The 26,227-nt window shown below is 34.5% G+C and overlaps 3 protein-coding genes and 1 non-coding gene across 9 annotated transcripts; 2 read left to right on the forward strand and 2 right to left on the reverse strand.

The window, feature by feature from the left end:
• The first annotated feature begins 738 nt into the window (after window positions 1-738).
• LOC112327997 (uncharacterized) lies at window positions 739-3,405 on the forward strand. Its single transcript, XR_008059442.1, has 4 exons — window positions 739-933; window positions 1,220-2,119; window positions 2,231-2,627; window positions 2,709-3,405. It is a non-coding gene; the product is annotated as an uncharacterized LOC112327997 (transcript).
• A 1,621-nt stretch (window positions 3,406-5,026) lies between these two features.
• LOC7492252 (heterogeneous nuclear ribonucleoprotein Q) lies at window positions 5,027-10,317 on the forward strand. Of its 5 annotated transcripts, XM_052454288.1 has the most exons (10): window positions 5,027-5,231; window positions 5,962-6,040; window positions 6,320-6,755; window positions 6,836-6,952; window positions 7,164-7,304; window positions 7,407-7,580; window positions 7,939-8,146; window positions 8,234-8,409; window positions 9,170-9,264; window positions 9,807-10,317. In XM_052454288.1, exons 3-10 carry the CDS (start codon window positions 6,354-6,356, stop codon window positions 9,937-9,939), a joined length of 1,446 nt encoding a protein of 481 aa, XP_052310248.1. In that variant the 5' UTR covers window positions 5,027-5,231; window positions 5,962-6,040; window positions 6,320-6,353; the 3' UTR covers window positions 9,940-10,317. The 5 variants fall into 5 exon arrangements, with proteins under 5 accessions (XP_052310248.1, XP_024460345.1, XP_024460347.1 ...); XM_024604577.2 differs by lacking the exon at window positions 5,962-6,040; XM_024604579.2 differs by lacking the exon at window positions 5,962-6,040 and having other exon boundaries at window positions 6,345-6,755.
• Window positions 10,318-14,364: 4,047 nt separating this feature from the next.
• LOC7491941 (F-box/kelch-repeat protein At1g57790) lies at window positions 14,365-18,890 on the reverse strand. 2 transcript variants are annotated; one of them, XM_006381922.3, is made up of 3 exons: window positions 18,730-18,890; window positions 16,699-17,841; window positions 14,365-14,774 (listed from the first exon to the last, which is right to left on the reverse strand). In XM_006381922.3, exons 1-2 carry the CDS (start codon window positions 18,759-18,761, stop codon window positions 16,743-16,745), a joined length of 1,131 nt encoding a protein of 376 aa, XP_006381984.3. In that variant the 5' UTR covers window positions 18,762-18,890; the 3' UTR covers window positions 14,365-14,774; window positions 16,699-16,742. The 2 variants fall into 2 exon arrangements, with proteins under 2 accessions (XP_006381984.3, XP_024460350.2); XM_024604582.2 differs by lacking the exon at window positions 14,365-14,774 and adding an exon at window positions 16,489-16,599.
• A 3,677-nt stretch (window positions 18,891-22,567) lies between these two features.
• Window positions 22,568-24,215, reverse strand: LOC7492253 (uncharacterized protein At3g28850). Its single transcript, XM_002309390.4, has one exon. It carries the CDS (start codon window positions 24,095-24,097, stop codon window positions 22,874-22,876), a length of 1,224 nt encoding a protein of 407 aa, XP_002309426.1. The 5' UTR covers window positions 24,098-24,215; the 3' UTR covers window positions 22,568-22,873.
• Between the last annotated feature and the right edge of the window lie 2,012 nt (window positions 24,216-26,227).

A 26,227-nucleotide genomic window follows, 5' to 3' on the forward strand; every position in this document is an offset into this window, starting at 1 on the left:
ATTTTATAAATCCAAAAACTGCAATTGATGCACCTGTTTGGAATGCCTTTTGCGTTTAATTTATCTAGGCTTTTTGTGTATTACTGGATAGCAATTTAATACAGACCGCATCTCTCAAATGATATCATCCTGCAAGGCTTTGATTTCGTGATATTTGGTTTGCACTGTATTGAGTGTATTCTGTTTTCCTTTTTTCGTGAGAGAGAGTGTAATTGTGTAACCATTTGCATGCTTTGGCATTGCACTTGTTCTTTCATATTTCCTTGTCAGAATTGTGTCCAAGATATAACCTGTAGTCCTGTATTGAGTTGATGATTACTGCACTAGTTTTTGTTTCAGTGATTGAGGCATTTCATTAAGCTTTATGCATTTTAAGTAAATGTGATGAATAATCAGTTTTTTGCCAGTATATCAATCAGTTAAATGTGATGAACAATCATTTTAAAGTAATGCAATTGGTCTCCTTTAGCTTCCTTATTCCTTTGTTCTGCCAAATCATGTAAATGTGCACCCATTCCACTGCCATTTTTAGCTTGATCTTGATACATGGAGTTGTTGGCTTTGGAAACTTCCTAATCACTATCCTGATCTACCTAGTGATATATAGGCATGCTTATACTTGAACTTTTATTGTCTACTGTTCAGATTGCTTGAATTTTCCCCATAATAGTGGTGTGTGAATGTATAATCTTAATTATGTCTAATATTATAGCAAGAGTGGTTTGAACTGTAGGATACATGGCATCTAAAAAAACTACAAGTGGCAATAGACTTGACGTGGGATGGCAATATGGTATAGATGTTGACAAGAATTCAAAAAGAGTGCAGTGTAAGTTTTGTCAGAAAATTATTAGTGGAGGCATTTACCGTTTCAAGCATCATTTGGCTTGCACTCGAAAGGATGTTGAGCCATGCCAGCAAGTACCAGAAGATGTAAAGAAGATAATTTTGAATGTTCTGGTGAAAAATCAAGAAGCATCTGAGAAGAAAAGAAAGGCTTTCCAATATATTGGAAAAGATGAAGATAATGATGAAGGGAATGAAATTACCTCGGTGGACAAAGGAAAAAGAGTAGCGAGTGGGAGTGGAAGTACACAAACCACCATCAATCAGCTGCTAAAAAAGGATCTTAGAGAAGAAGCATGTCGACAAATTGCAAGATTTTTCTACACCAGTGCTTATTCCATTTAACTGTGTGAAAAACCCTGAATTTGTTAAGGCACTTGAATTGGTTGCAAAGCATGGGCCAGGTTTTAAGCCTCCTATCCTACCATGATATTAGAGAAAAGTATTTGAAGCAAGAAGTAGATCACACGATCAACTTGCTTGAGGAGTACAAGTTAGAATGGAAAAAAACAGGTTGCTCAATAATGTCTGATGGATGGACTGATAAGAAAAGACGTTCTATTTGCAACTTTTTGGTTAATAGTCCTAAAGGGACAATTTTTTTATCATCCGTAGATACCTCTAATATATCCAAGACTGCTGATAAAGTATTTGAGATGTTGGATGCTATTGTGGAGAGGATTGGAGAGGAAAATGTGGTGCAAGTAGTCACTAACAATGCTGCAAATTATAAGGCAGCAGGGCAATTGTTGATGGGAAAAAGAAAAGGATTGTTTTGGACACCATGTGCTGCCCATTGTATTGACTTGATACTGGAAGATTTTGAGAAGAAACTAGAGGTCCATCAAGTAACTATTGCTAATGGGAGGAAAATCACCTCATACATATATTCAAGAACTATTCTCATTTCCATGCTCAGACACTTTACAAAAGGAAAGGATTTGATTAGGCCTGCTGCCACTAAATTTGCTACTGCATACTTAACTCTTGGATGTTTGAGTGATTGTAAGATACAGTTAATGACAATGTTTACTTCCATCCAATGGAGGTCATGTAGGTTTTCAAAAACAGAAGAAGGGAAGCGAATTCAAAGTTGTGTTTTGGACAGCAAGTTTTGGCATGATGTTACTACATGTATTAAGGCAGCATATCCTCTGATAAAAGTTCTTCGATTAGTTGATTCAGATGAGAAACCAGCTATGGGTTTTATATATGAAGCAATGGATCAAGCAAAAGAGAAGATACAAGTGAATTTTGGTTCTGTGAAAAAAAGGTATTGATTATATATCTTGCTAATTATTTATTTACTACTATCAGTTGATTATAATGTTTACTAGCTAGGTCATGTAATGTTGATGATAATATTCTTATTTTTATTTTGTAGTTATATGCCTATATGGAATATCATTGATGCAAGATGGGAACTTCAACTTCACAGACCTTTACATGCAGCAGCATATTATTTGAATCCTCATTATCATTATAATTCTAATTTTAAAGTTAATGCCAACATTAAAATTGGATTATATCAATGCTTAGAAAGGATGGTGCCCGATGCAAGTGAAAGGTGTAAAATTGACTTGCAACTTGATTCATTCAAGGATGCAAGTGGGTTGTTTGGTATTGAGGCTACCAAGATAACAAGGGATAAAAAGACTCCAGCTAAATGGTGGGATTCTTATGGGGATGAATGTCCAGAGCTACAAAAATTTGCAATTCGAGTTCTAAGCTTGACTTGTAGTTCATCTGGATGCGAGCGAAACTGGAGTGCATTTGAGATGGTAAGTTTTTTCCTTTTTAATTTTAATGTTTTTATATTTTATAAGAATCTTATATGGTATTAATTTGAATTGCTTACATAGGTTCATACAAAACGAAGAAATCGTTTGCACCAGAAAAAAATGAATGACTTGGTATTTGTAATGTGCAATCTGAAATTAAAGGATAACCAAGTCAAAAAGCAAGCTAATGATTTTGGTGAAGTTTTTGATCATCTCTCATCTGATGATGATTGGATAATCGAGGGAGAGAAACGTGATGGTTCATCCAACTTTGATTTGCTTGGTGTCATTAATAGTGCAACACGAAGAAAAAACGGTAAAGAAGATGAAAGTGATGATGAAGAAAATCTTAATGATGTTGGGATGGAGTGTCATGGAACTGAAGATGATTTAGAGATTCAGAATGATGTCAATCCAGATAATTCAAGGAGCTTGGAGTTAAATATTGTTGACAATATTGGTGTTGGTCCTGGTACTAGTAGTAGCACTAATGTTTCTAATATTGGTGCTGGTACTAGTAGTAGCACTAATGTTCCTTTAGATGGTAATGATTTTGATGACTGTTTTAGGAATAATGAGGGAGACAAAGGCAATGAGGGTGTGTTTAGTTTACATGACACACCTACAGATTGTTTGTTTTAGGTGTGTTAACTTTTAGTTATTGAAATACTATGGACATGTATGGATTTTTATTTGAATTATGTATTTTAAGATGTTTGGATATTTGTATTGTTTATTTTACTTTTATTTGAATTATGTATTTTAAGATGTTTGGATATTTGTATTGTTTAAAATATTTTACTTGCGATTTTACGATTTTAGTTAAAATATTTTACTTGCGATTTTACGATTTTTAGTTAAAAAATTTTATTTCCGATTTTACGATTCGAGTTTACGAGTCGAGTTTATATTGTATGTTCCGTGTCGTGTCAAAAAAGCGTTTTTGACAACATTGCTTGCATCTTTTCAGTCAAGGAGGAAATTAACCTAAAATGAAGTACAAGGAGGAGATTGACATTTTGCTACAAACACATGGAAAAATTATGTTTTATCTCAATATGACAACCCAACAACAACAACATTCGAGCTTGTCTTTTTTTTTTGTTTTTTTGTATATATATATATATATATATATATATATATATATATATATATATTTAAAACACCGTTTAGGAATGCGGTGCAAACCGCGTTCTAAAATTATTATTTTTTTGTTAAAAATTAATTTTTTTATGTGTTTTAGATCGTTTTAATATACTAATCTCAAAAATAATTTTTAAAAAATAAAAATTTTAATGTATTTTGACACAAAAAATACTTTGAAAAACAACCACAACCACACTCCCAAACAAACAGCTATCAGGACCCCCCCCAAAAACAACCACAACCACACTCCCAAACAAACAGCTATCAGGACCCCCCCCCCCCCCCCCCCCCCCCCCATATTTGGAGTGCAAATTTCGAATTTGGACATTAATCTGATTCTTACCTATATCTAATTGCTTAGCAAATATTTTTATAGTTTATCAGTACACATTTTTATTTTTAATGCTCACGAATCTCACATTAACACGTGCAAAGCACAAAATTCTTAGTAGACCCATTACAAAAAAAAAAAAAAAAATCAGTCGGAGGACTAATGAAAGATTTCTCTTGCACTTATTATTTTGACATAAATATTTTCATACGTATGTTTGCTAACTTGGTGATAATGCTTTCTTTCATTATTTTCTTGGTTTAAAATTTGGGGTTAATATTTAGAAAAAATAAAATTTAATAAATATACCAAGTTGTATATATAATGTTGTTAAACCTAACCCGGTTTAATGGATCAACCTGATAATTTATCAATTCAAAACTTGATCCAAATTTAGTTTTATATCGAATAAAGTGAGAGTTGACCCGATAAAAAACTAGATGAGAGCTAATTGAATCATTTTAAAAAAAATTAAAAAAACATCGCTTTAAATTACATCAAGTTAAACTAAATTGATTTATCTAATCATATGATCCAAGTTTTGGATTAAGTCATGAATCAGATCAGATTTTATAATTATATAAGTAAAAGTTTATCTAAAAATATTTTTATAATTAAAAATAGAAAGTACTATACCTAATAAAATATCATAATTTTCAATATTTATCCTAATTATAATTTTTCTTGAGTAACAAGCTCCGAAGGTATATCTAATTTGCCCATAAGAAAAATGAATTTATAATGAAATCCATGCTAGCTTTCAGTCTTTAACATCTTACAAGAATTAATTAATAAAAGAACCAGGAGTATTGTTTTATCTGAATTATTGTTTGCTGCGCCGTCATTTATTGGGCCGTTGGAGTAGGTATCCGTTATCCATTCATTATCCATTGCAGCGTTATTCCTTACTAATTAACTAGCCCATTAAATTAGGGCACAGCGCGCATCTTCTTCTTTAGATTTCAAGGCCAGCGAAAACAAAGTACCGAAAGAACTCAACGGTTAGAGCTGAAAGGAAAAACAAAAAAAATAAAGTTAGGGTTTTTGTTAAGGAAAAAAATCATTCAAAGCTCCCTCTTCTTCTTCCTCCGTGGTTATTTAGCTCGAGTTTGCGTGCTCCTAATACGGTAAAATCTCTCTCTCTCTCTCTATCCTTTTGGTTGTTGCAATTAAAGTTAGATACTTTGCTTTTACATTAGTTTAATAGGAACTGTTTGTGTGTTCTAATTATTTGTCTAGAATATGATTGTGGGTTTGGTTTCTTTGGTTCTGTTGGCTTTGGTTTTAGTTGCTCGACGGCCGTAGATTAATATGTTATTGTGGAGGAACTCGTCTTTTCTTTCTTCTTATTTCTTTTAAAAGAGAGCTGCTAATATGAATAAAGGAGGGTTTTTTCATTGTTTCCTTATTTATGTTATAATTAGAAAAATAGGAGCCAACTAGCTCATTAATGGCGGGAATTGGTTTGAGTTGGATTTAATTCTTGCAAAAAATGTTTGCAATTGGCGCATGAACTAAGATGTTTTTGTAGTAGATGGAGCAATGTAGCTGTAAATCCAGATGGCTCTAGAAGATGCAATTAAGATTTGGGGTTTGTTTTTTGGGGTGGGGTAGGTTGAAAAGCTTTGAATTTGAATCAAGAGAAGGCTGTATCTGTTGTTTGTTATTATATATTGTTTTTAATTAATTATAAATTTCTATGCGGGGATATTAAGCTTCTTCATTTTTGTTACATTACTTCATAATCATTATGTAATTTATTTTGTGAATCACATTAGTTCAATCTCTCATTACTTTTTCTTTTTCTTTTTCTTTTTTCTCCCTTTTGTTTTTGGCTGGATGCATTGATCCGGATAGATAGTTGAACGATTAAACTGGCTGTTGTTTTTTTGGGCCAGTATCAGTATCAAAATTTCAAGAAATTCATTGCTTCGTTGTATGTAGTTTTTAATCTGTTGAACATTATCATCATCAATCATTATCCTCTCTATTGTCATTCCTAATTCTTTCTTGCTGCCGCTAAAGCTATTTGCTTTTCATGATCCCTTAATTGATTAACATTCGCATTAAAACTCCTTGGACCGATTTCTCATGGCACAAATTCTGTCAAGATTCTTATTCTGCAACTCCATTTGGCCTCTCATTTTGTTTCCACCTTTCCATACTTGCATTCTTCCTTCTGTGAATGCTTCTGGCTTCTGTGCTTGCTTCACAGTTGCCTTGCAAGCTTCTTTTGTTAGATACATAAGATGCCGAGATCAAGGGCAAGTGGTGCATCTGCTGATGAACCAGATGTGCCTGAAAAGTCTGCCGAGCATGAAGAGCAGGTTGACCTTGATGGTGACAATGAAGGCGAGGAGACAATGGAAGAAGAAGTCGAGTATGAAGAAGTAGAGGAAGAGGAGGAAGTGGAAGAGATAGAGGAAGAGGTGGAAGAGGAGGTAGAGGAGGAAGAAAATGAAGAGGCTTCTGATGAAGCAGATTCGCCAAAGGGCTCAGATGGTGATGAGGAGGAAGATGAGCATAGAAAACATTCTGAGCTTCTTGCACTTCCTCCTCATGGGTCAGAGGTGTATCTCGGTGGCATCCCCCCTGATGCTTCTGAAGAGGATTTGAAAGAATTTTGTGAATCTATAGGAGAAGTAACGGAGGTAACTCATCTTGTCTTTGTAAAAATGCTGTCATTGTTTTTTGTTTTGGATGGACTAAATCTTGTTTAAGCTGACAACAGATAAGGATAATGAAGGGAAAAGACTCAAGCGAGTCAAAAGGTTATGCTTTTGTGACTTTCAGAACAAAGGAGTTGGCTTCGAAGGCCATTGAAGAGCTGAACAATACTGAATTTAAGGTATTATGCTTCTGAGTTCTTTTATAGAAACAACATCAGCCATGAACATCACTTCAGGTTTATGCTTGCAATGGAATTTGCCTTCACTATTATCTTTCTCACTATATGTTGTTTGAATGTTACTTTCATTTTTTATTTTTTTGAAAAAGAGTTTCTGACTTCTTAGTGCAGGTAGTTTCCATTTCTTTTAACCTGCCTGCTTTCTATTCAGGGTAAAAAGGTTAAGTGTTCGACATCTCAAGCAAATCATAGATTGTTTATTGGAAATGTTCCAAGAAACTGGGGAGAAGAAGATATGAAGAAGGCTGTAAAAAAGACTGGGCCAGGAGTTAATTCAGTGGAATTGCTGAAGGTTTGTGTGCTTGATTTTCTTGTACATGCATACATAGACAACCCAGGTTGATGTTTAATTGTGTAATGATTTTTCTTGATTGCACTTCCTTATCTTCTACAGGATCCACAGAACCCAAGCCGTAATCGTGGATTTGCTTTCATCGAGTATTATAATCATGCATGTGCAGAATACTCAAGAAAAATGATGTCAAGCCCAGAATTCAAGCTAGATGATAATGCTCCAACTGTGAGCTGGGCGGATCCCAAAAATGCAGGATCTTCTGCTGCTTCTCAGGTCTGCTGTATTATCATATTTTGTCTGCTATTTTCTTTAATGGAGCCTTGTGTTGACTATCAGTAAATTTAGTTGATCTGCTTGAAATGCTTTTGCACCTGTCTTGTTGCCTTCTTGGTATTGATACCAAACAGTCTTATTTCTTGGAGGTTATGAGGACCATCTTTTTTCCCCTTCTCACAAGACCAAGCTAAATCAACTTTTCCATCTCTGTTTTTTTTTTTTTCTTTTCAAACGTTTTTTTTTTTAATCTTAGGCAATTGCTCGTGCTCAACAGCAAGACAGTGTGGTTACATCTCTAGAATTGTTTATTTTGAGAGGTTTTCAAGTCATGACTGACTTAATACATCTGGTGCAGGTCAAGGCAGTGTATGTCAAGAACTTACCAGAAGATATTAATCAGGATCGTCTAAGGCAGCTGTTTGAGCATCATGGAAAAGTCACAAAAGTAGTTCTGCCACCTGCAAAACCAGGACATGAAAAGAGCAGATTTGGTTTTGTGCATTTTGCAGAGAGGTCAAGTGCCATGAAGGCATTAAAGAACACTGAGAAATATAAAATTGATGGTAATTTTTCCTCAGATCTAGCATATCCTCTCTTTCTTTCACTTATGAATATTCTCTATTAATGACTGTTGCTTCTTTGTTTGGTAGGTCAAGTTTTGGATTGTTCCCTTGCAAAGCCTCAAGCAGATCTGAAGTCTTCTGGAGGGCCAAATTCACAGAAGTCATCCCCACATTCAAGCTTCCCACCTCGTGTTGGTTACAGTTTAGTTGGGAGTTCATATGGTGCTCTTGGTGCAGGATTTGGTGCTGCTGGCTTTGCACAGGTAAGTTGATGTTAAATTGTACTCTCTCGCGCGTGCACGTGCACACACACACACACACACTTGGCTCTCTGACACACAGAATAAGCATATTTATGGTTGTCTGCTATGGTCAATCAAGGAAGCAAATATTTGAAAAGTTTGTCAACTTGAATATCTGAGTTATTTCAACCTCTTTTTTTGGTTTGATGCTGAAGAGCTAGTTGCCTTTTCATTCATTTCAAGACATAAATAAAGATGGGTTTACTTTTAATTGGCAGGAATTTGTCCTGCTGATGTCAATTTGCATGATTTTATATTTGCAAAATTTCTCTAAGGATGCTGCAGGGTAGAGGTGGCATAAACAGATTTCTTAATGTTGGTTGTCAGGTGCGACAGAATGGCACACTGGTAACCATTTGTTTGATATTATAAAGAAGTCGATTTGAATGCTGACTGCAAATTATTACTGATTGTAATTCAGCATGATTATTGTGATTGACAATATTTGCTTGGAATGTGGAGCCCAATACATGCTTGAATTAATAACAATAAACACAATTTAATTACAACAAGAAAAGACCCAGTGAATTGTATTGACATTAAGCAATGGGTTATCCTCATAAAAAGTATTTTTCCAATTCAAAAATTGCATTTTACATCATCACCGAAAGTGTGTGCTTGATAAGGATTAGTCTGTTCCCTTTGTTATGACATGTCTAGTGTGCATGTTGAAATTATTACAGACTTTCTGATTAAGTGTATTTGTTCATTGGCATGAAAAACCATGCAGCCAGTCATCTATGGTAGGGGACCGACTCCTGCTGGCATGTCAATGATGCCAATGCTTTTGCCTGATGGAAGGATTGGATATGTCCTGTAAGTATCACTTTTTTATAATTTTCAATCAGTTGCATATCCAACAGGAACTAGTTACATATGTTAGCAAATTAGAACTCTGTATTTTTCTATTCCATTGTTTGATATTAGTTGCTCGTACTTTTCTATTGGCTGGCTGATTATTTGTCATCATCCTTTTGTTTACCTGTTTGTCCAACAACCTCCTTTCATCACTCTGAAATGCTTCGTGTACCTGGAACGTTTGGAAATGTACCTTGCTCTATTCTCACGTTGTAATACTAATTACCCTTAAAATATTTCTCAAATGTGTCGTGCTGAGAATTGAGCACAGCTAATCTCGGACAGTGTCATACCCTGAGCACAATGAACATGATGATTGAGCTTCTTACTATGTTGTGAAAAGATGTCTTACCTCAGTTCCTTGATGCTGCACTTGCCAGATCAGTGATTTTAATGGCGTGCAAATCCTGAATTTGATTCCTGCACTTTCACACTTCTTGCTCTGGCAGAATAATTAGTTGTCAGCCAGAATTTAACATATCCTTATTATTTTGCCTCAGCCAACAGCCTGGAATGCAAATGCACAGCCCTCCACCACAGCCCTGGGGTGGCAGGGGTAGTGGTGCTGGTAGCTCAAGTGGTGGGAGACGTAATGATGGCGGCCGTGGACGCAGCCGATATAACCCATACTAATTTTAGCAGTGGAAATGCGAAGGGGAAAAGGAAATTTTTACTGTTTGACATTGATTACTTGGATGATGAGAAAAGCTTTGTAACATCTCAAACAAGCAAGAAAATTAACTTCGTTTAGTGGAAATGGGCCTATATTTTCGAAAACTCCATTTACTAGCTCTTTTTTATTTTTTTTTATTTTTTTTATAAAGGGTGGACAATCAGATTTTTGAGCATGTTGGTTCATTGTTTGTTTTTGCTTCAGGTCACAGGGTAGTCCTGAGTAGTGTAGGTTGCTTTATGTATACTGACAGCTTATTTAAGTCTACGTACACTGAAAACAGCTTGTAGTACATCATGAATTTTTGGATGAAGCAACGTCATCTCGTTAACCTTGCATTTCTTCTTATGCTTGGTTAGGGCAACTTGTTGCTTCGCTCAGAAAACTCATCCAAATTGTGAGAAAAGTCACATGGCAGGATCACTGGTGATATCAATTACAAAGACGCAGCTAAATAATTTTATTCATCTCGTTTAATCATATGTAGCAGCAGCAGCTGCACTAGGCTCTCTACCTCAAGTTTGATCCTTTGATGAGAAGACAGATTGTATTTTTAGAGCGATGGGTCTGTCATATGTTGAAAATTTGTAGCCCAGGCTCAAAGTTTCGTTACATTTAGAGCTTAAACAATGTCTTATGCCCGATACCAGAGCTAATGATAATCATATATTTCTACCGCCTGTTGCGTTGCTAGTGTGCTATAAGAGCCTCCACACCCTTGTTCTCCAAGAGCATCCACGTTTAGCCTTGCTACTGAGGCTCTTTAGCTATTATAGCTATCATATATAAAACCCATAGCATTGTTACTCGTTAAAAGCGCATCTTTACTCGTTAAAAGTCTCGCTATTCTGGCTATGTGAATAGTGCATGCTATATAGCGAGCACTGTAGCACTCTCCAATTTGTAGCGGGAGCAAAAAGGGATTTGCGGGAAAGGAAAGAGGAGGGCTTCAGTAATGTTGCATGTGCAGGGAGGAAGAAGAAGAGGATTTAAAATGGCGACAGTACCAGGACAACGGATATGGGAGGAAGTTAAGAAGAATAACTCATTTTTGGTGAAGCAGTTTAGGAGGATTTGTGAAGCATCGACAGTACCAAGACTCTTCTCTTCGTTTCTCTTTTGCGTCACTCTTTTTATAAGGTCAGGCTGGCTATCTTTCTCTCTCTTTTTTTACCTCTAAATAGCTAGAACTTGCTTATAATTTGTCTTTGTAATATCAAGATCTTAACTTTTACAGAAAACGCCAATAAAGACCAGAACTTTGAGTCTTAATCACTTGTTTTCACGATCTAGCTCTTCCAGATCAGACTGAAATCCTTTCAAAACTCTAAGAGCATCCACTGTTTTTACTCATTTTAAGATCTGGGTCTTGACCCTTTGTTTGATTTTCCAATCTAGGCATGGGTTTTACCTTTCTGGTAGTTACCCTCACAAATATGGTATTGCTGATACTTTATCAGTGAAAGTGAATTCGGTCACTTCTATTAAGACTGAGATTCCTTTTAGCTATTATAGTTTACCTTTTTGTAAGCTCTTAGAGGGTGTTAAATATAGTGTTAAAAATCTTGGTGAGGTTCTAATGGGATATAGGATTGAGAACTCACCTTATAAGTTAAAGATGTATACCAATGGTTGAAAGATTTGCTACCGAAAAATGGTTGAAAGATTAGTTTGAGGTTGATACCTTGCTTGTTTCCTGATTAATAAGGTTCCTTGTTTTTCAGAATCATGTTCATGATTAATAAGCTTTGCTACAGAATCATGTCCTTGTTTGCTTGATGATCTAGGTAGAGCAACTACATAAGATATACAAGCTATGTGGTTCACCATCATATGAATACTGGAAAAAATTAAATTAAACCACTTTGTTCGTATTCATCAGTGATAGGTGTTTGTATTGTTTCCTGAATTCTGGATGAAATTAAATTAAACTAAACATGATATTGGTTTATAGACCCCCATATGATCTTATATGTTGTTCTTCTTGCTGATGAAATCCCGGAAGCACCACTGTGTTCTTATGCATCTATGGTTCTAATTCCAAACTTCAAATGCAAACCTAACCTTTAGGTTCTTTTGTTTTGCATTATGGTTTTAACTGGTTCTTTACGTGCCAATTCTCAATGGATTTAAAAATCCATGTCTGCTGAAACATATGTATTGTTATTTCATTAGTTATTGTTATTTGAGGATTTCATTGGTGGAAATTTGATGATCATGGTGGTTTTTGGCATAAAAGCTAGTTTTGGAACATATGCCTTTGGTTCAAGAGACTTTTAGCCTGCGTATTAAAACTCACTACACCTAAGCCACTGACCCGTTGAATATCAAGAATTTATGATACCATTGATGCCTGAAATTCCACTCCACCAGGTAAGATTTTATGGACACTTTTTTTCTTTTTCTTTTTCTTCTTCTTGTTCATTGTTTTTATTTTATTAAATTAAGATTGGAGTCAGAATTTGAAAGTTCTATTCTTTGATTTATGTACGTAGTCAATCTGGGGTTGATCCAATGTTAAGATCAATGATGGATTTTTTCAGTTCTTTCTATGAGAAGCTCTCTCTACGCCACCAGGGCAATGATTGAGGTAGTTAAAGCTCGTCCAATTTCTTATAGTGTCACTTGCTGTTTGCAAAGTAGGTGCTATGGTTAAGAAGATCCGTCTTTACCAGGTATATATGTAGTGCTAGTGTAGTCTGTTGTTCTATTGTTTCATTGTAATCCTTGGGGGGATTCATTGTTGTGATGTCATTTATCTTGCAGCACATTACAAATCTTCTTGGAAACAAGACCTTGGTTTTGCCAGTGCCTGCATTCAATGTCGTAAATGGAGGTTCACATGCTGATAATAAACTGGCAATGCAGGTAATTTTGATGACAAAGCTAACACATGGTTAAATGGCTTTTCAACCCCAAATTGAGTTTGCCTGATTGTTTGATTATGAACTTTGTTGATTGCTCTGAATTTGCTGGCTTTTTACTAGCTTGTGCTCCTAGATTTGTAAATTTGACATTGAAGAATTTTAAAAGTAATAATTATTAATTTATTAAAAAAAAATTCATGACTTCCTATTTTAGAGAGCATGAATGTGAGGTAGTATCAAAATAACAAAAATGTCACAGAATAAAAAATAACAATCCAGAGCATGCCTTCAAAGGTTCATTTAAAAAAAAACAGGGCATATGCTACTTCCTCAGATCTTCGCCCTCAAATCGAAAAGTCCAGATCTGAAAATGTTGATAACTGAAAGTGTCTAAACCAAAGAACAAAGCTAACCCATCATTGGCAATTGTTATAGGCATGCCTTCTAAATTGTTAGGGAACCCTCTCTTCTGCCTTCGACTATCCTGGGTTTTGATAATAATGGTTTTTTAGGGTTTTGATATTTATGGTTTTTGGGTTTTGCTCTTTGGAAAAAATTAGGGATTTGTTGTTTTTATTGTGGAGTGCCTTTAGATTGTTCACTCAAATAAAAATAAGCACAAACACCGATCTCTTAAATCCCTGATTTTTTCTCTAAATTGAGACCCTGATAAATCATTTCCATGAGAGAAAATAAAGACCCGACAAAAAAACTGACTGGATTTGTGAGGAGGACAAAAAGAAATATTCATGGAGAGATTAACTATGGGTTTGGACAACAAAATTATGTTCACAAGAATACTCTTCAATTTCACCTTCTCGACACCCGCAAAGCCCAAAGGAAAGCTTCACCGTGGTGGATTTAGACTTCTTTACCCGCAAAGCCCGGGAGAACAGAATCCAGCACTTTATGAGCCCTTTCGTCGTTGTATTCGGAAGCTTTTTCAAGCACACAACGAGCCTCACCGTCTCCATGTCGAGCACTAAACCCAGGTGGCTTTGAGGTTCGAAACCAGTAGAATAATCAGATTTTGATGGCGATAATCAAATCAATGGAAGAAAGGGTGTGAAAAGGTGTAAAAAACTCGGATCACTTGGTCATTTTCCCCCGCTCAAGAAACAAGAAATAACAAATTTCAAAAACCTCGTGTGCAAAAGTAAATAGAATGGTTAGATTTAGAGTTTTAGTTTTCCTATCTCGTGTGCACAAGTAAATAGTAATAAAACAAATTACTAGATCATGTATTGTTAAATAAATAAAATTTCAGGTAAATATAAAATTCTAATATTATAAAAATTATTTGAAGTAGACAAGGACCCTTAACCTTCTAATAATTGTATTTATTCATTATCAAGATCGAGGACAATCAAAAGACAATTGATCAAGGTTTGAGAACTAAAAAAGCAGTTACAAAATTTGCATATTCAAGATCCGAGGTTATTCAAATGGGATCGGTTCAGGGCCGGAAAAAGGAGGGATTTCCAGAGAAATAACCGAAGACACCAACAGCAACACAAATTCTGTAATGTTTGACTAACACTGCATTCTCATATCGGTTCCCTTTCTCGGTTCTAATCAATATCTTTAAAGTTACCATGTTTCCAACTTGGTTAAGCTACTAAACAACATTAATTAGGTATTCAACTGTACTAGAAATAATAAACATATTTGTTTTAAACACACATTATATGCCTAAGAATGCACAGATGATCATACACAGCGGCCCTTCCGAAGGATCTAAATTCGGATCCTCAAAGGGCACACCTCAAGGTTATTCACTCCCCTGTACTGAAAGAACTTCCTAATATATGCTTCAAGCACACTGCATTTGAGCGGCACCGTATCATAAAGCTTCAAGGACTCTTCAATGATGAACAGCTCCATCTTGATGCGCGTGTGTGGGCACTCTAAACCTGCTCCATGGAACGCTGCAACCACATAAACATTAAACAGTCATGCAGGATCAAGTATCAAGGAGGCAAATACGAAGACGTCTGTAAATGCACCATTCAAAGCCTTCATTGCTGAAGGGAAATTTTTTAGACAGATCCTTGTATCAAATGTTCATGCAAGAGTACAATAGATGATCCTTGTATCAGAGGTTTGTGCTGGTGTAAAAAGTTGTGCAAATACAATGATAATGCTGAGGTTGACTTTTCTAACCTTTCAAGCAGTGTTTGGTTACTATCAGAAAAAGAAAAGAGACAATGAAGACAGAGAAAAGGACGGAAACAAAATTGTAATTGATAATAATATACAAAATAAAATGATTGTTTTTTTCTCCTGTTTAATTATAGTAGACAAAATAAAATAAAATATAAAAACATATGTTTTATCTTTAATATTTATTGTTGTAAAATTTACTTCTTTTAAAAAATTATAATTTTTTTTTTTAGTTTATATTGAGTGTTGAAATTAAAAACATCATAATAAATCTAGTTATAACCAAAACTGGCATAACAGGTTGACTCGGAATCAAGTCAACCCGAGGCCTGGACTGGTTCGAGTTTTAAAAAAATAAAGGAAGGATTGACTCGACCTAACCCGATCAAAAACCAAGTCAATTTGGGATAAAACACGAATAAAAAACTCACTGACTTTTTTGAAGAAAAAAATTGGTCACAAGGTAGCTTTAATTATTTTTAATTTTTTTGATCAATCGGGTTAACCTTCTCAACCCGTGACCTGAACCTTACCTTAAGTCGACTCTTATGATTGAAAAATTGCCAAACCAAGACTCCTTGAGTCAAGTTTTAAAACTAAGATAATAATATTTTTTATTCATAATTTGACTTGGGTCAACCCGTGTTGACCTTTCCGACTCGTAACCTAAGTCTTGCCCTAGTCGACCTCCGGGTAGGTTTTAAAACTATAATAATAACAACTTTTATCTCTACATTAACCCAAATTAACCTTCCTGATCGTGACCCGAGCATTTCCATAGGTTGACTCACAAATCAAGTTTTAAAACTATTATAATAATCACTTTTATTTTTATAGTAACCTGGGTCCACCTGGGTTGACCCCCTAGCACATGGCCCAGGATTTGCCCGGACACGACCCTCGAGATTAATTTTAAAATTATAATAATAATCACTTTTATCCTTACGTTGACCCGAATCAACAGTCAACCTCACTCGTGACACAGGCCTTACATCGAGTCAACCCTTGAATTTGGTTTTACAACTATGATAATAACCACTTTTATTTTTACACTTACTCGGGTCAACCTGACCCATGCCTTGACTAGTGTCCCGGGCTTTGCCCTAAATTGACCCAAAATCGAGTTTTAAAATTATGATAATAAATATTTTTATCTTAGTTGGACAATTTTAAAATTAAAAGTTTTTTATAAAGATATTTTAGAAATAAAAAATAACAAATTTTATCTCTAATCCTCTCTGTATCTCCTATTTTGAAAGTATAAAAATTCACTTCAAAATTATCCTAGAAACAAATTTATTTTTATGTTTTTTTTTTTCAACCAAACATATTTTTATTGTACTTTCTATCCCAGACAGTAACCATTAGTGTCCCTTATAAACAGCATTCCGTGTTTTCTTGTATTACATGTTAAAGTTCATAAGAAAACGGTGAGATTCACTTCCAAGCTTCCCTTGGTCATGGGGTTAGCAAATATATGGTGCTGAAACCGTTCTTGATTTTCAATCTTCAATTGGTATATCTTTAGCTTTACATCAGACAAGCATTGAAATTATTTAAGTCCCTTAAAGATAATCATGTTTCCACGAGCTACAACAAATACAAGGAGCAAGGAGCAACAGCAGCATTCAATCCTGTGCGAGAAAGAATATAAGGTAATATGAAAAATGGTTAACCAAAGTAGCATACCTGTATAACTTGCACATACAAATCAGGCATCACTGGTATTCTCTTCAAATGAAGGCTGAGAGGTCTTCAGGTGGTTCAATCCAGATATTCTCAAAAGGATCTTGCTCTCCCCAGTCGTAACACTGCTTACAAGGATAGTATCTACAATCATTGAGAGAATAAGATATGCAGCGTTTTCCAAAGAAACGAACTTTAGAGAAGTAGACGCTGTTTCTCATCATTCCAGGGAGGTCAGTTCTTGAATGAGATGACAAGAAACTGGCAAAAAGTGTCATACCATCAAGGGTTTTCATCTCTCGCCAGACCATCTTTGGCTGATCTAACTTAAATATAATGGGGTTTTCACTACAACAAGTGTAAATAACTAGAATGTCTCCATTATGCTCTGACATAAACTTTCCCTTCCACCAATTTTTCGCAAAAAAATTTTCAGGGCATTTAGGGGGAGGCACAGCAAGAACACTCCAAGTACGCTCCAGTGGGTCAAAAACACCAAGCCAGCCAGTGAGACTTAGACAGTAGAAGAATCCATTGCAGAAAACGATCTTATTCCAAATACTACTCACAAAAGGCAAGCGATTTTGGTAATTAACAGTAACCCACTCAGTTGCCCCTGGATGACAAGTACTGATTGCAACAATTGTGGGACTGACATGCCTAACTGTAAAAACTACACAGGTGTTAGATGTTGGGGCACAAGAGAAGGCAACTATCTGATATGTCAATTCAAATCTTGGCAGTTTGACAACTTCCTGAGAAAAAGGATCAAAGAAAAACACACGGTTTGTTCTGGGTCTGTATAGCAACAGCCAACCATCTCTAGTGTAGCAAACTCTGGACCCATACAACTCTGGCAACTCAAGCGAATAGGTCTTGCGTTGAGCTGGATCATAGAACTCATACATGTTACCAAATTTTGGAAAATACATAAGCCAGGGTGATTGGTTTACCACTCTGACAGAAATGGCTGCAGTGTTCCATCTTTTGCAGGCAACAGATGAACGGATATTGTCCTCAAGTGACAAGCGACACAAAATCAGTTCCAGAAGTTCTATAGGAAGGTCAGACCAAGTTTGTGCTTCCAGCTTCACTTTCTTATTCTTTGTTGTTGTTTTTTTATCATCCACCACTCTCGCAGATAACCTAGGTCAAGGAAAAATTATTTGACTGAGATCAGATAGAATCCTCATTTGCTATTTATAGGGAAGTAAAAAGAGTAAAAAATGCAATTTATAACCATTTTTCAGCTTCACTTTTAGGGATTGTAGTGATAGATTGGGATCTTTATTGAAAAGTGGAATCTCTCAAATCAAAAACATTATGGAGTCAACAATCCCAAAAAACCGCTGCCATATAAAGGAATTGATTGCAGCTAGAAAGCATAAATGATATAATCTTGGTAACTGCATATTTTCTATGAGCTCAGTATAGTAAAAGGCAGTTGATTTACGAAAAGATCGTGACCGTGACCGTGACCACCAGCTCTATGCTAAGAAGTATTAAAAGCCATAAAGCCACAATAAAGCTCCAAAAATGAATTCAAACAAAGTATCAAAAGACTTTAATTGCATTGCTCAACCAGAAATCAATCAAATGAACAGATAGTGCATAGCCGCCAAATAAAAAAAAATCAGCACTGATCAAAATCACAAAACCCTATGACACATTATGGCAATTCTAAGAAACCCTCCATGATGAGTCTTCAATTCGAAAATTCTTCAGACTTTCAAAAAACATCACCCATAAGTGAAATCAATCTAAAACCAAAGCATCATATTCAAATCACAATGGAATGAAATTATTCAACTTTAAGTCCAATTCTCCACAATCAATCAAAAACTACTAAACTCAATCTAAAGAAGCCAACTTGCATCAGTACAGAACCCCTACAGATAACAATCTCTAAAACCCTAAAATAAATTGGTAAGAAACCCTAACAGTAAAGCAATTAAATCACAAATTAAGCTAAAAAAAGAGTAAAGTAACAAACTTTATAGTGTTTTAAGTCAATAGAAACATAACCCAACTTACAATTTGACTTTCCTTCGCTTTCTACAAACCATTTCTTCTCTTTTGGTACTGAAGGAGGCGATTCAGTTTCGAGAGAGAGGGAGAGAGAGCAGACAGTGTAGAGAAAAAGAGAAGAAACTTATTTACACAGAAGTGAATGAGGTGGGTTTACGTGTAAGACAATAATTTAGAAATAACAGAATTTTCACATTCTGCGATAATGATTAACCAATAAGATTTTGCAACGTAAGTGAAAAGGTCACATGGGCATGACGTGGCGAGTTCTCAATGAGTTCTATTTTGAGCGGTGCCTGTTGGTTTTAACACGGAATAATTTAGATCATGAGAGAGAAGTCTTTGCAAACTTCTACCATTAACAAAAATATAAAAGAGCTCATTATTGTTTCACCTTGAATGCATACAATATAATGATGCTTCTTGCCCTTTTCAACAAAAATAAATTAATTGAAATAATGCAATCTATTAATAATTATCAGAATGATCGGTGCAGTATGTCTTTTCAAAATATTCTAAAATAATTAAATTAGCTTTACATGCAAAACATTAAGTTATAATAGAGGCATAATTTAATATTTTAATAAATATAAAATATAATTTTAAATATAAAAGTAGTTGGTGTGCGGACAATGCTTGTACTCTTTGAATGATACATGAGATATTATTTTGCATCCAAACACCATCTTTTATGGTAGCGTTTAAAGCATCCCGACATGATCTTTTTAGTAATATTAGGTTGATTTCAAAACTTTAGATCTAGTAAAAAAGGAATTCAAGATTTTAGCATAGAGAACTTTGATTTTTATTGGTCATGTGTGTGTGCATGGTGACATAGCGATTGGATTTTGGTAAATATTATTTTGTGTCCAAACACCACCTTTCATAAGGTGAAAATTCTTCTTTCAATAGTGTTGGTACCTTGAGACGAGTTTTTATTGTGTCACATCCTTACTAGACCTGTTTTGGCTTTTCGAGATTCGATATTAATCTTATTGTGGATTGTATGACTACATGATCATGAAATTCGCATCACCCTAGAAACATAACAGGGATCTCTAATTCCATTTCAACCTTAAAACACCACCTTAGTAGTCTAAAAACCGAAATAAAACCAAGTAAAAATAAACACAAACTCAAATCTACTTTTCCGGCATGGTTAAAGAAAAAAAGAAAATCACCTTCATTAAACTCTCATCTCCAAGACGAACCTATTGACACAAAAATTAACTTTTTTATGACCAACTGAGATCTTTATCTCTCCTCTCTCTCTCTTTCTTAATGATTTTTTTCTCCCATTTCATAATATCTACAAATTGCGAAGAAAATTAACATTTAAGATTGAAATATGAAAATAAAAAACATCAGGGACCAAACTAATTTTTTGTGTGAATCTCAGGGATCAAATTTAACTTTTATAGGTTGCACTACAGGGAAACAACACAATCCACAAAGTTTTTGTTTTATTAAACAATCCATGAGCTATAGTGAAATGCTCAATTTACAGTATAATAGGTATTGTCGAGTTAAAAGAAAAGAAAAAATCATCAGATATATAGTCCATTTTCAACTTCTCTTTTCTTAATTAAAATAATGCAAGGTTTTCAGCTTCTTCTTCTTTTTCTTCTGCAAATTATGGTCTTATCTTTAGAGAAAGGAGTTAAATATGTAGCTGTTAATTATGTTATTTTTTAATGCACTGTAAAATTTTTAAAATTAATTACTTGGGCAGAAGGCCAGGTATTTATAAGGAACAAGGTAATAATATGGTTGAAGTTTTTGTCAAGTAAATATAAATATGTGTAGTGATCAAGATGCATAAGATAAAATATTACACCCGTCTTGGTAAAATTCTTCTACAAAAAAAATCCAATAACTAAACTCAAGATGTCCTCTTTTTTATTATCACTAAGTTCGGAGAAGTCATACCTTTATTGATCATAATATGTAGTTTTAATTATATTTTCATCACAAATTTTCATAATTTTGTCTTCCAGTATCCTAGACGTATTAGCACTAGCTGAATGTGATAATTGTCTAAGTAGCCGAGAAAATATAAGTATATATACTTTAGTATCTCCATGCTCCATATTATATGAGGTACTAAGTTTAGGTCGACTACTCACATGCAACTCCATCATGTTCATTTTAAGCTACTAAGTTTAAATCGACTACTCCATCATGTTCGTTCCACTTTGAACAAATAATTCCATCATATTTCTAAAATCCACATACATGCAATCAGTATCAGAAAATACTGATGTTTCCCAACAAGACATCTCCAAGTGATATTTATTTCAACATCATTATAACTTAACCCAAGTCTTCTATATGTAACTTTTTTAGTATCTTCAAGTGACATGCCTTTAGCAGCATTCAAGAACACAATACTTTCGTCAGTATAAGTGATATTATTATTCATATCAGGAACAATAGTACCATCATAATTACACAACATAAAAAAGTTTGAAAACATATTCTATAAAATAAGAATACTCATTTCATCAAAAACAAATTATCTCATAATTCAATGCAAACTCTAATTGCTATTACTTTGACCTTAATAATATCAATGAAAACATATTTGATTGCATCAATTAAAAACTAAATGATATCAATTGAACAAAATCTCTAATTACGATAATTTTTTACTAAAATTCAACTTAGACTCTAGTTGCTATAATTTTAACCATAACTTTATTAATAACATCAATTGATTAAAAGTTTATCTAATTGCATCAATTAAAATAAAATTTATCTCAATTCAAACAATATTATTAAATATAGCAAGTAACTCAACAATCAATTTAAACTCTAATTTCTCTAATTCAAACCTAATTGATTCCATAAATAACATCAATTGTATTAAAAACATATAATTACAACATTGAAAACCCAAATTTATCTCAACATAAAAAAAATACCTAATTATCAAACACAACATAAATAATTATAAATCAAAACTTAAAATTTATCAATTTAATAATAAAATCCATAAAACTAAAAGACAATACAATTGTTATACATTTTTTGATGTTTAGGTTTGGGTTCCATCGATTATGGCGGCAAGGAGGTTGTAACCACAAGTTTGGATTGGTGATTTGCAACAAAAAAAAAAAACAGCAGAAAGACTCGTGGGGACAAGGGAAAGATCATTGTGGTGTTTTGATGGAGGATTGGAGGTTGTTTTGGGCAATTGGAAGCTGGTTTTGTTATGGGTTTTTTAGGTTCTTAGGGTTTTTTCCTCTATAGGAGCTAGACCATGGAAAAAAGATGGAGAATTATATATTTATTGTAATCATGATTCTAAATTACACTTTATATTAAAAAACACGATTCAGAATAGTGTATCTCTTCAAACTATATTAAAAAACACGATTCAGAATAGTGTATCTCTTCAAACTATATCATTTCTCCAGAACTTTTGCAAACTCTGTCTTTCCCTTAAAACTTTCTTGTAACTGTCATTTTTCAAAAAAATTCACAAAGAATAAATGATTCCAGTGACAGTGATTCTGTTAGCATTACGCAAAGTGGAAGCAGGGGTTAATAATTTTTGCGGGACAAAATTTCTCTCAGAAACTTGAGTTCTAGGAGCCCCGACAACCATTTTCTTTCTTATAACGTCTTTCATCGGTGAACGAGGCAAGCCACCGAATAACCCTACGCCAGCTTTTACACGGATGGCATTTGGATTTCATATCAAAGGCACAAATTGGAAGTGAAAAAAATAGCTATCCTAACCATTACAACATTGAATAAAACAAAGCAGCTTTAGAACCAATTGAATTGCAAAGTTACTCTACAGTGATAAAAATGGTGCACAAAACAGAGTGGCATACGATTCACTTGTTTAACAAAGTAAGATTTAGAGCTTAATGGAGCAATGAATTTCTAAAGAACTCATGAAATATAAATACATTAGTAAATTAAGCAACTAATATCCAGAAATACAAGAAGTCAATCTGACAAGAGGCCTAAACCCCGCTTTAGTACCTCCAGTATTTCAACGAAGGAACATCATGAAGAAAATCTATGTTCATTCCTGACAAGGTATCACAAGAATTTACCAAACGTAGCCAAAACCTCACAATCCCAAAATCAATTCAATAGGTTAGATAAAATGCCATACACACCTCATTAAACTCAATCAGCAACAGATAGGGCATTGTATCAGCCCATTCTCATTGCACTCACCACATCTAACCATCTTCTTCTGCATCTCATCCAAAACCTTGCAGCTCCCATTACACTGCACACACATCATAAACCTAACCCCAGCACACCCTTCACATCCTCCGGCAAGCCCTCTCGGGATTCCATCAAACAAAATCTCCAACTTTCCCTCCTCCTCCAACTTTACCACTTGGTCAGCACCACCAATTAACCTCCCTTTAACAAACACAAGTGGAACTTTGACTTCTTTTGTTCCCATTAGCCTCCTTAATTCCTCCTTAAAACCCGAATCCATGGAAACATCTCTTTCAACAATGTGAATATGATGTGACTCAATAATTGATCTCGCAGTGTTACAATCCTCAAATGTTTTTCGAATTCCTCTCAATGTAGTAGTGTAAATCACGACCTTATTTTCCCCTCCAGGCGGACATTTTTGTTCGAAAGACTGAAGGATAGATTCCAAATCTCGCAAATCCTTTACTTTTTTGGTTCTTGAACTTGGCAAAATTATCCTCTTGATTTGTTCTTCTTCTTCAGACAACTCTTTCTCATACAATGCAACAAGTTCTGGATCAAAAAGAGGACTAAAACTCCTCCTCCTCTTCGGCGAAACTCCAGATTCGCTTCTAAAACTTTCTGTTTTATCCCCAACCGGAGACCCTTTCACTGGATAACTCAATCTCAAAACTGCCTTGGACGAATTCCCTGAAGAATTGCTGGCTCTTAAAACTGGTTTAGGGCTAAAATCTGATGATCTCTTTACCTTGTTTTCTTTTCCACCAAAAGTTTTCGCTTTTCTTGGAGACCCAATTTGATTCAAGAACTTCAGTGGACTCCTAACATCCAAATCAGCAAACCCACGACGTAAAACCCTTGACTTTGGACTTCTCTTGGTCTGATTTAAAGCAGGCACACCTTCCTCAAGATCCCCCATTAGCTCCCATGTGTTGATAACCTCTGGCTCTTCTTTTGTTGGCGATCTTTGTTGCATTATCTTACTCTCTTCCGCAATTTCTTTGATGGGTTCTTGTTTTTGTTCTTGTTGTGGTGGTTGTTGATTGTTGCAATCAAGTTTGAGAGCACCATAAGTTGAAGAAGTGAGAGAGACCACGTGGTTAACACACCGTCCACCATTGTTGAATTTGATTTCTTGACGGAGTTCTTTCTTGAACAGTTTTGAAGAAACACACCCCATTGCTACTGATTTTGTGGGGTTCGCTCTACTTTGTTTGTTTCTGTCTCTGGTGGTTTCTTCAATCGCTTTGCAGTTTTGAAAGAGATAGTATAAGCAAGTTAGTGGGGGATGTTCTTTCTTTTCTTTGGAACTTAACCGTTACCCAGTGTCTTGTCTGCAACTACGGGCCCAACGGTCGAAATTTTCGAATGTTTTTATTGTTTTGTTAGAAAGCCCTCGTGAGTTTCTGTAATCTCTTTCAGTGTGCATACGTTTCCTATATTTATTTTTTTGCCCAATATTTGTAATATGCTTGCAATTAGGTCCTTTAGAAAGTTGCAAAAACTCTTCTTTCTGGCCTATTCGTAATAGATTCTGCGAAACCGGGAAATTTTATGTGTATTAAATTTCCCGACAACGAATCGATGATTCATTACAAACATTATTGTACTTTGCATTGCTTTTTTTTTTTTTAGAGTATTTTAATTTAAAATACAGATTTAGTTATTTAATTTTATGTTTCTATCCTCTGTCTTTTATTGTTATTTATTTTCTTATACATTATTCTTTTAAAAAAGTTACTTTCATTTTGGTGCCATGGATAGGACAATTCTTCTTCTTCTAGCATTTTGTAACTATCTATAGCAATAGTTGTTTTTTAAAGTATTTTTTATTTAAAAATATATTAAAATAATATTTTTTTTATTTTTAAAAATTATTTTTGACACTAGCATATTAAAACGATTTAAAAACATAAAAAAATTAATTTAAAGTAAAAAAATTAAATCTTTAAAAAACACAGTTTCACTGCATTTTCAAATAAGTCTTGAGTTGGTTGCGACTTGTGATTGTTCCATTACCATTAATATATATATTTTTAATTAACTAAGAGATTTATTAGAACTTGTGCTATATAATAAGGTAATTGTTTTTTATTATTATTACATAATAACCAAATAAATTGGAGTTATTGAAACTCAAACATGCTTTCCTCGATAAGGTAGCTCATGAGGCATATGATCATTAAGTTATAAACCATTTGGGATCACAAGGGCTTGGCCCAACTCATGAATTGGATGATAGCCCAATAATAATTATGATTTAGTTGGTAAACAGTCCGGTAAAATGGGTGTCACCCTCCCTTCCCCGAGCTTTAGTTCTTTGAAAGATTATCTTTTTAATTTTTTATTTCAACATTGGATCGTTCTAAATTATATTTCACTATAATCTTGTATTTCTATTAGTTTATTTATTTACTGAATAAAAATACTACTTAGTACATCAACTACATGCAAATCCCTTCAGCTCGTGGATGAAAGTCCTACAAAGAAACAAAAAACTTAATTTTATTATTATTTTCATTATAGTTTTAATCACAAATCAACTGCTCTTGTTTGAAAATTGAACTCAGAAGATCTAGAAACCTTTTACACATATCTTGTCATGAAGCAGAGGGCCTCTTTTTCTTCGCTTCTTCTACTTATATATTATTCTTAATTAGCCGAGAAAATTCTAAGCACCTGCACCTCTCCATGGGGCCTTTACATTTTTATTTTTTTTTTTATTATTATTATTAATGTAGGTATTTGGATCAGCTTGCGCATACATCGACTAATTTCACGGGCCCTGAAGTTAACAACCAAGTAAGTCTTTAGTGGTTCTGAAAGAACTTGAACTCGTGATCATTATAGAGCAAACCTAAAATCTGACGATTTGAGTTATCTCTCAAAATTTTCTACACTTTGTTTTTTTTTTTTTATGGATATTTGTTGCTGTCACATATTGATAGTTGATAGGCATCCTGTATTGATTGATAATGACCATTGTCCAGCAGCAACTTTAGAAAAAGGTTGGTTTTCTAGAAAAAAAATGGAAGCCATATTGGCTGCGTCTTCATTTTCTCTAGGTGGGAGCCATTATAAAGCAGTGCTCTTTTTTTTTTTTTTTTTTTTTTTTGATTATCGTGGGTGTCCGGGCCAGTTTGCGCGCACCTCGACTAATCCCACGGGCCCTGAAGTTAACGACCATGTAAGCCTCCAGTGGCCATCATATGAGCGTCCACAGGGTTCGAACCTGAGACCTAAGAGGGAGCAAACCTCTTAGTCCCAAGCTCTTACCACTGGACCACCACCTAGATGGTTAAAGCAGTGC

The sequence above is a fragment of the Populus trichocarpa genome, chromosome 6, assembly GCF_000002775.5.
Source record: "Populus trichocarpa isolate Nisqually-1 chromosome 6, P.trichocarpa_v4.1, whole genome shotgun sequence".
NCBI classification, from domain to species: Eukaryota; Viridiplantae; Streptophyta; class Magnoliopsida; order Malpighiales; family Salicaceae; genus Populus; species Populus trichocarpa.

Excerpts from the sequence above, each read along its gene's own strand:
- LOC7491941 (XM_006381922.3), bottom strand. The coding sequence starts at position 18,761 with ATGGTTTGTAGAAAGCGAAGGAAAGTCAAATT. Across the intron at positions 17,842-18,729 it reads AAGCGAAGGAAAGTCAAATT|GTTATCTGCGAGAGTGGTGG; the intron begins GTAAGTTGGGTT and ends TCCTTGACCTAG.
- LOC7492253 (XM_002309390.4), bottom strand. The coding sequence starts at position 24,097 with ATGGGGTGTGTTTCTTCAAAACTGTTCAAGAAAGAACTCCGTCAAGAA.
- LOC7492252 (XM_052454288.1), top strand. The coding sequence starts at position 6,354 with ATGCCGAGATCAAGGGCAAGTGGTGCATCTGCTGATGAACCAGATGTG. Across the intron at positions 6,953-7,163 it reads TGAACAATACTGAATTTAAG|GGTAAAAAGGTTAAGTGTTC; the intron begins GTATTATGCTTC and ends CTTTCTATTCAG. Across the intron at positions 9,265-9,806 it reads GGAAGGATTGGATATGTCCT|CCAACAGCCTGGAATGCAAA; the intron begins GTAAGTATCACT and ends ATTTTGCCTCAG.